The sequence below is a fragment of the Triturus cristatus genome, chromosome 6 (genome assembly GCF_964204655.1).
Source record: "Triturus cristatus chromosome 6, aTriCri1.1, whole genome shotgun sequence".
NCBI lineage: Eukaryota > Metazoa > Chordata > Amphibia > Caudata > Salamandridae > Triturus > Triturus cristatus.
The window spans coordinates 880,871,470-880,887,817 of record NC_140589.1 but is presented as its reverse complement, the minus strand read 5'-3'; the positions used below and the strand labels follow the sequence as shown (position 1 = coordinate 880,887,817).

At 43.9% G+C, this 16,348-nt stretch overlaps 1 protein-coding gene across 4 annotated transcripts in view; it reads right to left on the bottom strand.

The window, feature by feature from the left end:
• The window catches only part of LOC146818005 (uncharacterized), a 153,311-nt gene that overhangs the window by 41,622 nt on the left and 95,341 nt on the right, over positions 1-16,348 (bottom strand). The window contains exon 2 of one of the 4 annotated variants that reach the window (XM_085611484.1): positions 5,241-5,409. The exons of 2 other annotated variants lie outside the window; for them this stretch is intronic. In XM_085611484.1, coding sequence (XP_085467610.1) covers positions 5,241-5,307 — 67 coding nt within the window. In that variant the 5' untranslated portion in view covers positions 5,308-5,409. Of the gene's footprint in view, positions 1-5,240; positions 5,410-16,348 lie in introns of those variants that run through there. One more of the 4 variants, XM_085611486.1, reaches the window with a different exon arrangement.

The following is a 16,348-nucleotide window of genomic DNA, read 5'->3' as shown; positions in this document are numbered from 1 at the left end:
GCTAGGACTTCAGTAATGTCGAAGTGCAGGGAAATAGGGAAGTCAACTTTTGGGAGACAGGGTTCTTGACCTGTTCTTGCTATTACTGTGTCTTCGAAGATCTTAGAGAAGTGTGCCACCCAAGTATCTTCATCGATGGCCACTTCTATCTTGGGGCTATCTGAATCCAAGAAATATGGTGTTTTGACAGTTCGCCAAAAAACCAAACTATTCTTTGATACGGCGCTAGAGTGTAAATCATCCCATAGTTTCTTTTTTAATTCAAGGATTCTTTGCTTCCGTGCACATACATATTGGCGCCTCAGAAGTTGGATTGTTGCCGGAGCTCTATCTGTTTTTTTCAATTCCTTTTTTAAATTTGATAGGGCCGTAGTACAGCAATGATTAAACCAACCTTTATTGGTTGAATGTGGCTTCCTTGGGGTTGTAGTGAGAAGTACCTTAATCTTCTCTAGTATTTGTGCAAAATTATTTAAAATTTCTTCGTCAGATTGCGATAAATCAAGGCATTTAATTATATTTATATATGCCTCTTTTACCAGTTTCCCAGTAATTACTTCCGGGTTGATCGCCTCCCACTTCAATGTATAACCGTTTGTCCTACCTAGCTCCAGTTTATTCTGTGCGAGGGTTGTCGCTATAGCATCCGTTGCCGGTTGACCCTTTATTCGACATAGCTCTAATCTAAGAGCAGAGTGATCACTTAAAATGTTTATCAGTACCTCACAGGACCTCACTCGGGGGACAAACCTGACGAAAGGAGGATATAGTCTACTGTCGTACTATGGCCCCTGCCCACATAGGTTGGTTGCAAAAGATTTGACCCTAAGATTAATTTATTAGCTATTTCAAGTTCTAAATCTACTAGCACGTTATTCATGGCGGTCCCCACTTTGCCATGAATAAAGTGCATAATGGGAGCATTATCTTCATCCACGATTCCACATCTGTTTTTCCCAACGTGTGGGCATGGATGTAGGTTCAAATCTCCACCACATATAAGGTGGACTGGCCCTTTACCGGCTGTAGAATTATGTATCAATTTCTCCTTAATATTAGAGATAAGAGACAGAAATTGATCGTCCTCTAGATTATTATATAGATTAAGCAAGAGAATAGGCTCGGTTTTATTTGGAAGAAGCTTAAATAATTGGAAATTTGGGTCAGACGCAACTAAAGATGTTTTAAGATAATTTACTGTGTTAGCGATATAAGTGGTCAACCCCCGTTTGGGTCTGCCAATACCGCCTCCCAATGCTGGCGTAAAGTATGTTTGGAAACCCGGGAGATGGAGTTCCGTCAGAGACCAGGTCTCCTGTAAACATATAATTTTCCCCTGCTCTAAGAAGTTTGCTGCCGAACCATCTTCAATCTTGGAGCGAAGCCCCGCTATGTTCCAAAAGAGAATAGATAGCGGCTGTGGCTCTGGATTTATCACTACTTCGTATTTCGGGGAATTCATTTTAGGATTGGGCATTAAATGCACTATGGTATGGTTGATAACTTTAGATGGAATTAGTGGTCAATCAACCATTTCAAGAACACTAAATCTATTGTCCATTGGGATCCCGGACCAGGGTTCCCTTTGGGGTGGCTCTCTGTTTGGCATCCGCTGTAAATGGGGACCCCAATCATCTCGTCCTCCACCCCAAAATCGTGGTCCCGATATGAACCCAGAACCATCATGTTCACGGAAACGGGAAACCGCTAATTGCCGTTGATTAAAATAATTACCGTGAACTGGAGCTGTTGTTTCCCATGGAGGAACATTGTTGTTAGGAAACTCCCTGAGAGACCTAGAGGGATAAAAGAAAGAGAGTCGCCTGGTTCCTATTTCACCGTATACATTCGGAAACTCCCAAGAGCATATGTAATCCGCCACCCAAGGATGTTCAAATGAGATCAAGATACAATCTCCCGGTATCGTTTTCCTACTATTTCCCACCCAAGGGGTTCTGCGGACCATCAGAATCCTAGATGACCCGGGTTTTGAAATGGGGCGATTATTATTTAGCCAGTATTGAACTTTGTTTTTCAGTGACCATGTGGGTTCCACAACATGATCTTCTAGCTCGGGCACTCCTGTCATAACTACGATTTAGTTATGCAGCACATAATGCTTGGTGCAACAACTGTTGCATGGCTAAGCATTTATAAGGTCCCAAAGGCGAGACCTATTGGCTATGTCAATGCTTGTTCTGAAAGGCGTGTGTGTGGGTCTGCATATTATAACAAACGTTTTTCGCTTTGTTTGTCTTTCTGCTTTGCTAAAGACTGCATTTGTGCAAATGCACGAAGCACGAAAAAAGCAAATGCATTAACCATACCCTCGTCCTGCTAGTCACGCGTTACTGAGCTCCTTGACGGATTCTGTAGTTTAACTCGAAAAGCCTTACACACATACTTCTGAAATACAGCGACCATATAATGGTAATGCATACCATCCTAGAATACAGGCAATACGTTTGGAGCTGCTCTCTAATATATAAAGCTCTCCAATATCACAAATTAATTATCCAGAACATTCACCCACAAGTCATTCAAGTTCACACATTCACCTAATCATTTGCATGGTAAGCCTGAGAGGGGGAGCAAGGGAAGCGGGCAGCCTATTATTCAGATTACATGTATTTTAAGACACTGAGAAAGACTAAATATATAACACAATAGAAGACAGTCTTACAGACTGAATGGGTCTCGAATGTAGCAACTGTTGAAGGTTTATAGGCCTGTAAACGGATCTCACATATTTCTAACATTGAAAAGGAATAGCGTTTAGTTACATGCAACACTCTGTTCAGGTTTACATGAGGAGATTAATATAGGTCTGCTGGCCGTTGGGGCTCAATCTACTTGCTTCAAATAAATAATTAAAAAAAAGATCGCAAAGGAGGATACACCATAGAGAACTGTGGTGTCATGTGAAATAAGGATTACAATGTGCAGCAAAAACGTCGGTTCTCACAGAAGCGTCTTTCTTCAGAGGCTTTGTAAAACAGATAAGCTCAGCTTTTTATTTTTAAATTCTGTTTTTTCACGTACTTGGAGAATTGTCATTTAGCAAAACTAGACCGTTACAATTCTGAAAGAGTTTTTGTAACTGAAGAGTTGGATTAACTTGCTCTGCAGATACACTTGAGTGCCTTTCGTTACATCATAAAGATAACGACAACGTTCACTCGTATGAGGAGATTTTGAGCAACAGACTAACTAAACATTTCATCAAAACAACCTAGTAACTAGAAATAACAACGTTCTATAACACCCGAAGCCTATATTCGCACGGAACCAGAAACAGTGCACCTTTGATGAACGCGGCTGCGAAAGCGAAAGTGATCGCGGGGACGCGCTCTGTGGTGGGGAGGGGCGGAGCGAGGCGCGCTGAACGGTGCCACAAGGAAAGCCAGATGGCAGCTGTGCACCAGCTTGGTGCGCGCACGTAACCGCAAGCGCTAGGCCAGCAAAAGCGCGTGGTAGCACTTTGAAAACCCTGCTTATAAATGTCTCGCCAGAGCAGCGCATGCGCTGGCTCAGGCGAGACCTAAAAAGGGAGCGTTTAGAGTACTTTTGACAGAGCAGCTTAGCATCAACCCACACGGTGGTTACCCCGAGTACAGGATTTGATCACTGTTCAATGTGAGTGCTTCCACAAAAGACAACTTGCATTGCACCTTTTAGCTCATAAAGCTTGCATTCAAAACAGCGGGGCTGGGATGGTTATTAAGGCAACCCAATAATCAGGGGTAATGCCTGATCTTTTCATTATGAAATGTTATGATTAAGACACTAGGCCTGACTTATTTATTGTGAAAATCATGTGTTTAACTCAACAGGCATAACTATGGCTTGTTATTGCTATATAATAAAGTCTAAAGAGGAGTACTTTGCTTATGGAATCTCACCAATTACCATAAGTAAGCAATGGTTTTGGTGTTGGTTACCCAGTGTGACAAACTGAATATAGAGGTTTCCTCTGTGGGAATCGTTGGTAGGTCCTTTTAGGAGAGATTTTTTTTTTTTTTTAAACCAACTGTAATTTAATAGGCCTTTCTAATTTTAAGACCGTCTCTCTGATGGTTGCCTCGCAAACAAGCTTAAACTAAAATCTAAAGGCCTGAGTTGGTTATGGTGACACGTTATAGGCTGGACTAGTTCACTGGCAAACGTTTGGCTGACTCCAAAATGTCTGGTTTTGTTATGAAACATTAAAAAAATGGCAGATGGACTGGCTTATTAATTGTGAAAAGCAATTGTTAAAGTCACTAAGCCTTTAACAGTTGATTGTTATCACTTTGCCTGACAGACCAGTGACAAGTATTTTGTCATATGTAATCTCAGACTACTAGAGTAGATAAAGGTTTTGAACCGCTCTAAAAACCACTGGGGATTTTCACTGTGATGATTCTTGTTCTGCCCCAATGAGGGGTGTAAACTGTTTTGCAAGATTATTATGTGTACACACACAGATATACATAAAGGGCATGTGGGTCAGCCTTCCTCTTCCATTGACCATCCCAAGTGTTATTAACACTCTACTTCCATTAATGATAGCGTTCGGCATACAATAATGATTCAGTCCACATCAGTCATTAGTTCGCCAGTCCAATCAAAGAACGCATTTTCTGATCACTAGTAAATCTACCTCAAAATGAGGTAATGCCTGTAATGGCTGGTTGGCCAGTCCTTTAGTTTACAATTTTCTCCTTTTAAAGATACTTTCATTTCTTTGCTTCTCCTCTAAACTAGAATAGCTTAAGAGGATCCCATCTTACAAAACATCACCACATCCGATGTGTAGACTATTTGCACACAAAAGATGTTTAAATGAAACATGGTTTCAAGGAACACAGTACAACATAAAATCCTTAATAGCTCTGCATGAAATTTTCAATTCTAAGCAAAAGCTGCATGCATTTTGACTAGTGACTGTCCATTTCCACTATTATTCATAATTCCTTTAACTATATTAAATCCAGGGACAATTAAGTTTGCTGGAACTGGTTAACCCCATACTTATTACTTAAAGCATTTCAACTATGTGATAATGACCTTCTAATAAACTTTGTAAAACTCAGTAGATTGTCGGGACCAGAAATGAGCATGATGTTTTTTCCTTTACCACGGACTGGAATAAACATGCAACATATAATCATATAGACATTTAAGGACCCGGGGCGAGGATTATGCATTTCCTTCTTCGGTTTAATTCCATAAAGAAATAGCAGCTAATAAATACATACAAAAAACTACTTTTCCCATGAACACTAGGAAAAAGCCACATGAGTTCAACAGTTCTTCAGTATTCATAACTAGGTCTCAAAGTCCTCTGTCACTGCCTGCGCTCCCTCTTTCTTCACGCGAATCACACCAACAATCTCCTTCATGCATCTTGTTTAGAACCATCAGTCCCTGCAAAGACACATTGAGTCAGTGACAATTCTGACATAAGCTCTTGCACAAAAACATTAACAGGTCATGTGACACTTCCAACCAGGTAATCAATACTGCAATATCAATCCAACATTACCACAAATACTTTACGTGCTAACCTTTCAATGAAAAACAGACTACTTATTCTATTGCAGGGAGGGTCTGTGTCTGATTTGCTCGCCTGTTGGGATAATCCTTGCCTCTGTGTCATCAACAGAATTTAAACTTACCTTCACTTATACTAGGCAAATTTTCATTCAATGTCCGGACCAGAGGCGAGGATTTAGTCATTTCAAAGCTTACTTACCACCATTTGGGCTACATTCACCACTGGCTTAAAATGGAATTCCTTAAAAGTGGATTCGGAGGACCAGTCTTCTGCACACATGAGCTCTTCTAGGCGTGCTGCCAGACAAAAGGCTTTCGAGGCCACTGCTCCTCGTCGAATGTGCTCCAAACACCTTAGTGTCAATGTCTGCATAATGCTTCACAGATCAAATCCAGAGGGCTGTTGTTGGTGAGAATATTGCTTTGTATGGTTTTCTCAGTGCAATGAGGTGTCCCTCGCCTGGAGGGTGACAACTTTCCTCAGTCATCTCCTCGTATGCTTTGAGGCATTTTACCACACATGGTTTGGGAGATTCAGTAAAAGTTGGATAAGAAATTGTGCGTGTATTGCTCTTACTGCGTCTACTTACCGTGAAAACTACCCCCCTCAGGGGAAGTATCCAAGCAGTTATATCCAACGCTTGCACATCTGAGACCCTCCTGCACGAGACAAGAGACTAACATTGCAAATTTAGCTAAAAGCTTTTTGAGACAAATACAGGTTCGGTTGCGAAGACATGGTGGTTCAAGACCAAATTAACATCCCAAAAGCACTGCACAGTTCGAGGAAGAGAGCGACTAATCTATCTGAGCAATCTGTAAAGAAAAGGGTGCTGACCAACCAGAGTTCCATTAATAGGAGAATGCCATGCTGAGATCGCTGAATGAAATTATGAATCGAGTGTTACGCTAATCTACCCTCTGCTAGTGCTGAAAGGGAATTAAGAACTTGGTCTACATCAGATCCCATGGGATCCACACCATGTCAGACACCAACACACCCATCTCGTCCAAGATGAACATTAGCGTTTAGTTGTGCTGGCTGATAAGGCTCTGGACAGGAGGAATTCTGCATGGTTCGAAAGGCCTGGGAGCTTCCAGCGTTGCATGTAATGTGCCTTTCTGACACCAGCTGGTGCGACTCGTGATCCGGATTCAGCAAAATCCAAATAAAGTGGGAGAGTCGAACTGGAGAAGCCTAAGAAAGCCCAGAAAAACCAGACTCACTTGAGACTTCCATATGGGTGTTAAAGACCACCTCTGCATTTTGCCTGTGAAGGTGAGCTGATGCGTTGGCGATTAATTGGGGGGTGTGGAGGTGGCATAACCCGACTCCAGTCTTGGAGAAAATCATGTGCCACCTCTGCTAGAGGATCAGGTCTCCAGCTGAAGAAACGTGGCAACTGGTGATTGAGGCATGAGGCAAACAGGTCGATCAAGAATAGGCCCCACTGGTCAGCTAGCCCAAAGAAGACCCGAGGGTCCAGTTACCAAATACTAGAGAACTGAAGGTAAATGGAGTGCCAATCTGCTACCTAGTTCTACTGGCCTGGGAGGTACACCGCCGTGATGAAGGACTGATCCTCCAGACAGATTCCAAACTTCTTTGCCATGTTTGCCAGGGCTTGCAATCTGGTGCCTCCTAAGTAACTGATATATCTTCACTGCTGAGACATTACCCATCTGTAATAGGATAGAGGAGTGGATGCGAGCTTTTGTCCAACACTGAACCGCAAATGAATGTGCTCGGAGCTCAACAGTTTATGTGAACGTGTTTTTCTAGGAGAGACCAGCTTCCTCCTGGGCAAAAATCCCCACATCTGGCGCCCCAGCTGGACCTGCTGGCATCCGATGCCATTAACAGGTCTGGAGTGGAGCCGAAGATTGCCCTTCCATTCCAGGCCTCCATGAGTGAGCCACCACTGTCTCTTCCCTAGCTTCATCTGTCAATTGGACAGACTGAGAATATGTAAGGCAATTTCTGATGTGATGTACCTTTAGCCGCTGCAAGTCCCAATAATAAAGAGGGCCTGGAGAAAAAAAAGAAAGAAGGAGGGAGGAAAAAAACAAGGAGAGTAGCCCGGCCAGACTAGCGACTTATCTGAGAGACGTGTACGGTTTGGCCGAGCTTGTGCCTGATCTTTGCGAACTTCGGAGATGGGTGGCTCAGAGATGAGGAAGTGGAATCTATGATGAACCCAGGATGGTTGCCAGATGCATTGGGCTGAGAAGAGATTTATTTTCGCTGATAATAAACCCAAAACCCCGTATCAGGTTTATTGCTGTTAGGAGGTGCATTATCAGTTTCTTGAGGCATTAGTGTAGAATGAGCATGTCGTTCATGTAAATAAGAAAATTCCCTGCGCGCAAAGGAACATTATCCCTGGCTTGAGGACCTTCGTGAAGAAACAGGGGGCCAACAGCAGGCCAAAGGGAAGAGTGAGGAACTCGGAGGTCTGGGAGTGCCATATAAACTGCAGAAAACGATGATGACGGGGGGGGGAAATTGAACAGAGAGGTAAGCATCCTTCAGGTCCAAACGCACCAACCAATTGAAAGGAAGCAGCACATCTCTGAGGAGATGAATGCCTTCCATTTTGAAGTGGCGGCATACCTGCCACTTATAGGCCCCGAGGTTGATCACAGGCCCGAAGCCCCCATCGGACTTGTCGACTAGAAGAAGGTTGCTGAGGTAGCCGTGGCAATGTACCATCGGGGGCTCCTTTCCTCAGAAGGGCTAGGACTTAGTCTATGAGCACTGCATCGCAAACGGAGTAGCGCATTGGGCGCAGACAAGCGTATTGATGAGGGGAACTGTAAAATTCCATTTGAAACTCTACGTTTGCAGGACCCATGCGTCTGACGTAATGGGAGCCCAGGCTGGGAAGAATAAAGCCAGCCGCCCTCCAACCTCAATCAGAGCAAAAGGCAGGCACTTAACGTTCCTAGCACTGTTTGCATATCCTTTGTATCCTCCACAGCCACTGAAGCATTGTCCCCAGGTTGGGTGGAGATTGTTTAAGCACGGGTTAGGCTGGTACTGACCGCACCCAGAGCTATGTCCCCTGTAGGAGTAGGAGAAACAGCTGGTCGAGTGGCCCCTGACACGACTGGCCCCCTGAAAAACCTGGAACATTAAAACGCGTTTGGTATTAGCTTGTGCCTTGTCAAGTGACGTTAAGGTCACCACAAGCTTCCCCAGCTCCTTGAAAAATGGCTTCCCAAATAAACCCCCCTGTGTAACTGAACTCTCCTTCGAAGAGGCATGGTCCCCTAACTTGAAGTCCACCTTGATTAGGAGGGAGGGGGGCAACGCTCTGTGGATAGGTCACAGTTTGCGTCGCCCATTTAACAAACAGCGCACTGAGCCCAGTTTGAGAGAGCGTCAGGGGCAATAAGGGAACCCGATGCCATGGCCTCTTCAACTATGTCTAATATCTTGGTCATGACCTATGGCATCCAAGAGTTTATCTAGGCACAATAGCCATGACCTGTCAATGCCCTTGTTTAGCTCTTTAACGAACGTCACCAGGAACTTGGCCATCATAGTATCTATGTCGGGGGGTAAGGGTCTTTTCACTCTATGGCGGTTGCAGGCATCTTTTTCTGGGGGCTTCATCAGCCTCTCCGCAACATTTTGCTACCTTATCAGCAGGGAGCAAGTCGGCTGACTGAGGCAGACAATGTCATCCGGGTCCAGCATTTCCAAAGGACCTTCTGTTAACGGAATGGGGGTTAGAGGAAGCTGGGAGGAGCCCGCCTATTAGTCTGATTTTCTGGAGGAAATAGTCATCCTGGGGCTGTGGTGTGTCAGGGTGGGCATACTGTACGACTCCAAAGGACCCTCCAGGCCCTCTTGGGGAGGAGGGTGAGATTAGCCAAAAAGGCCTGCTTGAGGCACGCAAACGTGTCGACCCACCCGTAGCACTCTTTTTGGGGGTGGGGGCCCCTTCTGCTGGGGTGTCCTGTGGAGGTGTTCCTGCGCAACTCTATCTGCTAGGCTGCTCCATAGGGCCCATGAGTTCATTAATAGCCCTATATATTGAAGCATCCACTGACTCATAAAAACCCTTGTCCCATTGGAGATAGGCCAATGAGTCCTACTTGTAAGCTGCCTGTGATATTGTCACAATAACTGTGGGCACGCAGCAGGTTGTATGAAAAAAAAACTATATAGAGGGGAACCAGCCATGCGATGAAAATGGCTGCAAGCAGCCTCTTCTCTCAATAAAAGTAAGTGATCCTTAAAAAAACACCGATTACAGTCCACTTTCCCAAAGGTCTCCATTTCTGGAGGGGGAGGGAGCAAATCTTAGCTAACGTTTTTTTCAGAGGCAGGGTGCAGCCGTGTGCATAGCCAGAAAGTTGCTCTCTTCAACAAAACAAGGGTTTAAGCCTCAGACCCAATGTCGATTTAGGCAGACAGAGCTCTTAGTATTTTGTTTAATGCTCGCTGTCTTCGGGGCTGAAATAACAGCGTGCGCAAGCAACCAATATAGTATTTTGTTTAATGCCCGCTGTCTTTGGGGCTGAAATAACAGCGTGCGCAAGCAACCAATATAGTATTTTGTTTAATGCTCGCTGTCTTTGGGGCTGAAATAACAGCGTGCGCAAGCAACCAATGAAATGAAGTGCGTTTGCTTCCAGAACTAATTCACTAATGTATTCTCGGGGAGAAAAATAATGTAGCAGGAATATATACACACATTGATCTTCTCGGGGAGAAAGACACTGACAATCCCTCATCGCGATCGCGATCACTGTAAAAGTGAAAGTGATCGCGATGTCGCACGCTAGGGATGCGCGCGCAGCAGCGGGGGGAGGGGTATGGTGCTGAAGGCTGGCGCAGGAAAGGCAGATGGCTGGGCGAGGTGGGAGGGGGGAATGCGGGGAGCAGCTGTGCGCGTGCACGCCATCAAGCACTTTAGCTTGTCGCCAGCACAAAAATGTGGGTAGCACTTTCTAAACCCACCTACTAAATGTCTCGCCAGACCAGCGCATGCGCTGGGTCAGGCGAGACCTAAAAAGGCTGTCTCTTCTAATGGTAAAAGATGGAATTCGGGCAGTTTTGGGCTGTGCTCTTTAAATGCTAAAAATAGCAGGTCCGGCAGAACAGTTCTTTACAGTGTTCATTTTAATCCCACAAGCCACACACAATTGGTCTACTTGGCTGTGTGCAGTAAGTACCTTACTCAAAGAAATGGATTGGATATGAAAGGTGTTAATTAAACCCTTGGTAGGAAGTCAAGCTATCCTGGCTGATGACGGCTGATAGCCAGAAACCGGTCCTAGGATGCTTGATTCCGGTCCAGGGAAGACATGGCTTGGCAGTTCGGGCTGGACTGTTCCCATGAGGCACAGGGTCAAGACTGATTTGCATATGGCCATGTCTGAACTGGGGTGGTGTAGTGGGCAAAAGAACGATGGATTTAACCCAGATCTCTTGACTGGGGGAGAATGTATGCATTGTCAGCATTCCGTCCATCATTTGTTTGTTGTAACGCTTTTCGCCCTAAGTGGGATGGGTATTCCCAGACGTGGGACCCGTGCTCACTACGCCACTGGAGTCAAGCTATCCTGGCTGATGACGGCTGATAGCCAGAAACCGGTCCTAGGATGCTTGATTCCGGTCCAGGGAAGACATGGCTTGGCAGTTCGGGCTGGACTGTTCCCATGAGGCACAGGGTCAAGACTGATTTGCATATGGCCATGTCTGAACTGGGGTGGTGTAGTGGGCAAAAGAACGATGGATTTAACCCAGATCTCTTGACTGGGGGAGAATGTATGCATTGTCAGCATTCCGTCCATCATTTGTTTGTTGTAACGCTTTTCGCCCTAAGTGGGATGGGTATTCCCAGACGTGGGACCCGTGCTCACTACGCCACTGGAGTCAAGCTATCCTGGCTGATGACGGCTGATAGCCAGAAACCGGTCCTAGGATGCTTGATTCCGGTCCAGGGAAGACATGGCTTGGCAGTTCGGGCTGGACTGTTCCCATGAGGCACAGGGTCAAGACTGATTTGCATATGGCCATGTCTGAACTGGGGTGGTGTAGTGGGCAAAAGAACGATGGATTTAACCCAGATCTCTTGACTGGGGGAGAATGTATGCATTGTCAGCATTCCGTCCATCATTTGTTTGTTGTAACGCTTTTCGCCCTAAGTGGGATGGGTATTCCCAGACGTGGGACCCGTGCTCACTACGCCACTGGAGTCAAGCTATCCTGGCTGATGACGGCTGATAGCCAGAAACCGGTCCTAGGATGCTTGATTCCGGTCCAGGGAAGACATGGCTTGGCAGTTCGGGCTGGACTGTTCCCATGAGGCACAGGGTCAAGACTGATTTGCATATGGCCATGTCTGAACTGGGGTGGTGTAGTGGGCAAAAGAACGATGGATTTAACCCAGATCTCTTGACTGGGGGAGAATGTATGCATTGTCAGCATTCCGTCCATCATTTGTTTGTTGTAACGCTTTTCGCCCTAAGTGGGATGGGTATTCCCAGACGTGGGACCCGTGCTCACTACGCCACTGGAGTCAAGCTATCCTGGCTGATGACGGCTGATAGCCAGAAACCGGTCCTAGGATGCTTGATTCCGGTCCAGGGAAGACATGGCTTGGCAGTTCGGGCTGGACTGTTCCCATGAGGCACAGGGTCAAGACTGATTTGCATATGGCCATGTCTGAACTGGGGTGGTGTAGTGGGCAAAAGAACGATGGATTTAACCCAGATCTCTTGACTGGGGGAGAATGTATGCATTGTCAGCATTCCGTCCATCATTTGTTTGTTGTAATGCTAGATTTATAGAGCGCATGTTAAAGTGGCGGCAAAAGTAACCTGATGCTAGAATGCAGCCTGCCATGCAGCTGGCACACTGAGAGCCGCTAATTACTGCGCTCGCTCCCGAGACACATAGGCTATGGGAGGGGACATTTAAAGATAAGGCGGGACATACCCGAGCCTTTGGCCATTTGCGTGCTTTCTTTTGTGGAAGACTTATGCAATGGCCAATCAAATGCGTGGCAGTAAAAAAAAAAAAAACACGAGCAAAGCTCTGGGAGTTGGAAGTCCTTTTGGAAGTCCTTACAATAAGCCTCACAGAGCATCGCATGCGCGCTGGCTCAGGCGAGACCTAAAAAATAAAAATGACACTTACATTTTTTTTTGTTTAAATGCATCCCATTTTTCTTTGAGGTAAACGGCTTGCATGTAAAGAAAAATATGCTTTATTTAAAAGCAATCACAGACATGGTGGTCAGCTGACCTCAGCAGCCCACCATCCCTGTGATGGCCGCGATTCCTAGTGGGTCACACTTTGCGACCTACCTCATTAATATTCATGAGTTAGGTCGAATTCCCACCCACTACCAATCAGTAATTTGCAAAACGACCTATTAGTACATAGGTCGCTTCACAAATTACTACACTGGTCACAAAAATACCGGTCGCAAACAGTGACCAGTATTTTGCGACCAGCTATACGTACATATGGCCTTAAGTGTGCTGCCAGAGGTCACTCAATTTGCAAACACAAGAACCATTGTTCAAGTTCTACATCAGATGTATTAACCACTACAATGCATCCTGCCCTAGCATTAGAATCCCCTTTGATGAAATATATATATATATATATATATATATATATATATCAACACACGGATCCAGTGCCTCTCTCCTGCACCGGAATGACGACACAGCAGTCTCCAACAATGTTGTAAGGATTTTTATTCTTTTATGCTTCGAGCCATGACGCGTTTCGGCAGGATCCCCTACCTTGATCACATTAGGAGTATATTTACAAAAACGCTTTTAAAGTTAAGACATGTCACATCACATGACCTTCTAAAAGTAGACATAGGCAAAACACTCCGTTAAAATGTGCAATTGTCGACACTCACAAAGTTTCTTTTAACTTATATAAACATTGCTTTCCATTGTTTTTCTCTTTTTTCTTTTTCATAATTATATCATTTTTTTTGTACTTGTGTGATTTGCTGTTTTTAAATTTTTCCTCCAGTGTGTATTTTTTTCTCTCTTTCTGTTTTTCTCAATTAAATTTTATTGTACCATTATCCGACACATCCACGGGTCAGTGAGTGTCTTTATTTTATCTGTGCAGAGTGACGCGTATTTCATAACTGTTTGATCTCTACAATATACTGTCATCCTGACACTTTGTGATAGTATGTGTCCAGATTTTCGGTTTGCTTATGTGTCATTATTTACCTTCATCTCAATAAAGAGATGGAAAATGCCTATACGAATGGAAGTGCGCGCATAATCCATACCATGTTGTGTGGTGGTGTTTCTGGCTGAGTTATAAGTGCAAGTGCTTTCATATAACTGTGCAATTTACGCAATATAGCAGCAGGTATTAATGTGCAAAATTGCAAATTTGTAGCCAAAGCAAACACATTTTTAGCAGCATTCTTTTGTGCAAATTTCGAAATAGCAGCAGATAGGTCTTCTGTAGCATAACTACTAATAGCTTGCAAAGTATGTTTTGTATTTATCAATATCATCCTACTAGTATGCAATTTAGGCTAAGGGTCAGCTTGTGTGCATGTGGAAATATACAAATAGATGATGGTAGGTGTAAGTGCTTTCCTTTGAACGTGCAAACAATGCCTTAATAACCCCTAAACATAGTGCAGAAATACAATAGCAGCTGAGATACCCTAAATAATACACATTCCTAATACTAGCCTAACCCCAAATGCATGATTGAAAATACAGTACACTAATATGTGCACATTTTGCAGATAGCAGCTCCTAATTTTGCCATAAGGCCAGTGCTTCAAACCACATGAATATACTTATATAAATACTCAACAACTTCCACTAAAAAGTCAATTGATTAAAATATTATAAAAACCGACTTCTATACAAAAGAAAAGTCATAAGATTGTTTGACTAATGGTACCAATAGAAGTCTAAATAAAATACTTTAAAAACGTTTTCTAAACACCAAAATATATACCTAGATCATATCCCTTCAAGGAACATCCTCCTTGCAGTATTCTATTTCATTCACAGTCAGTTCATTCTACTTTTCTACCCTCCATCCTTTATCCTAAATGTACAAGTAAATCTTCATCTGAATTTAGGCCATTAGGGGCCTTCGAGTCAAACATTAAAATGTACCTAGATTCCAGTTGTCTCAATTTCCTTTCTCGATTTCCCCCTCTCCATCTTTTTGGGACCGAATCAATAACAAAATACGTTAGTTCCTCACTCTTTCCACCATGTATTTCATTTATATGTAGAGCAACCGGATACGCTTGATCTTTCTTATTAATTGCTCTAAGGTGCTGGAGAACGTGGGCCATGTGTATAGTGCTGACAATGTATCGAAGCGGACATGTGCATTGCAGCCCATATACAACATGGTCACTTCTGCAGTTTAGGAACCGTGGAATCCTCCACGGTTTGTGCATGAAAGGCAAACGTACTTCTTTGGTATTTACACCATGTTTGCACGCCTTGCATTTCGGACATTTCGTGAAACCTAGATTGTCTGTGAGCCAATTCTTTGATTAAATTATCTCAGGGCTACTCTTAACTAAATCCTCTCTCATTGATTTAGCTCTCCTGAAGGATATCAGCGGCTTTCTGGAGACCGTGTCCCAAATCGTAGGATCCCCTTTAACCAGGTGCCAATGCCTATTCATGCAGTCTCTCACACTGGCATGATAGGCATTGTACCCGGAAATCATTCTTACATCTTGTGCTGATTTTTCCTTCTCCTTCCTGGTACTCACTAGGATATCATTCCTGGATAATTTGTCAACCTTTTTCACAGCTTGATCTAATACTGATTGACTGTAACCCCTTTCGTGGAATCTCTCCGTTACGTTTTGTTGTGCTACTTGTAGAGAGTCTATCTCACTGCAGTTTCTTTTCATGTGCAATTGTTCGGCATAGGGAATGCTGTATTTCAATCTTTGAGGATTGAAGCTTTTACAATGTAAAATGGAATTCCCAGCTGTGGGCTTCCTGAAGGTACGTGTGTGTATTTTATCTCTGTTGATGAAAACCTTCAAATCAAGAAAATGTACATTTTACTCACTAATGGAGCTAGGGAACTTAAGGTTAAGATTATTGGCATTTAGAGATTCAATGAACCGGGAAGCACTCTCTGTCGATCCATTCCAGATAATAAAAAGATCATCTATGAATCTGACGCAGACTTTTACATTCTCTTTCCATTCATTTGCATACTGGACTTTGAGCACCTGCTCCTCCCACCAGCCCATGTGAGGGTTCGCATAGCTGGGGGCGAAGCAGGAGCCCATCGCCGTCCCCATGAGTTGTTTGTAAGTGTCATTTCCATAAAGAAACAGGTTGTTATTCAGACATAGTTCAGCAATTTTTAGCAGCATTTCGGAGTGTTGATACATCTGGACTGGTCTTCTGCTCAAATAGTACCTAAGAGCTTTAAGTCCATCTTCATGGGCGATACTCGTATATAACAAGGCAACGTCAAGGGTAATCAACAAATTCTGGGTGTCCCATTGGAAATTTTGCAGTTTTTTCAAAAAGTCTCCTAAATCCTGGATTTGTGATGGCAGTTGTTTCACAAAGTCTTGTAAAAACACGAGCAAAGCTCTGGGAGTTGGAAGTACTTTTGGCAGTCCTTACAATAAGCCTCTCAGAGCAGCGCATGCGCACTGGCTCAGGCGAGACCTAAAAAATAAAAATGACACTTACAGTTTTTTTTGTTAAATGCATCCCATTTTTCTTTGAGGCAAACGGCTTGCATGTAAAGAAAAATATACATTATTTAAAAGCAATCACAGACATGGTGGTG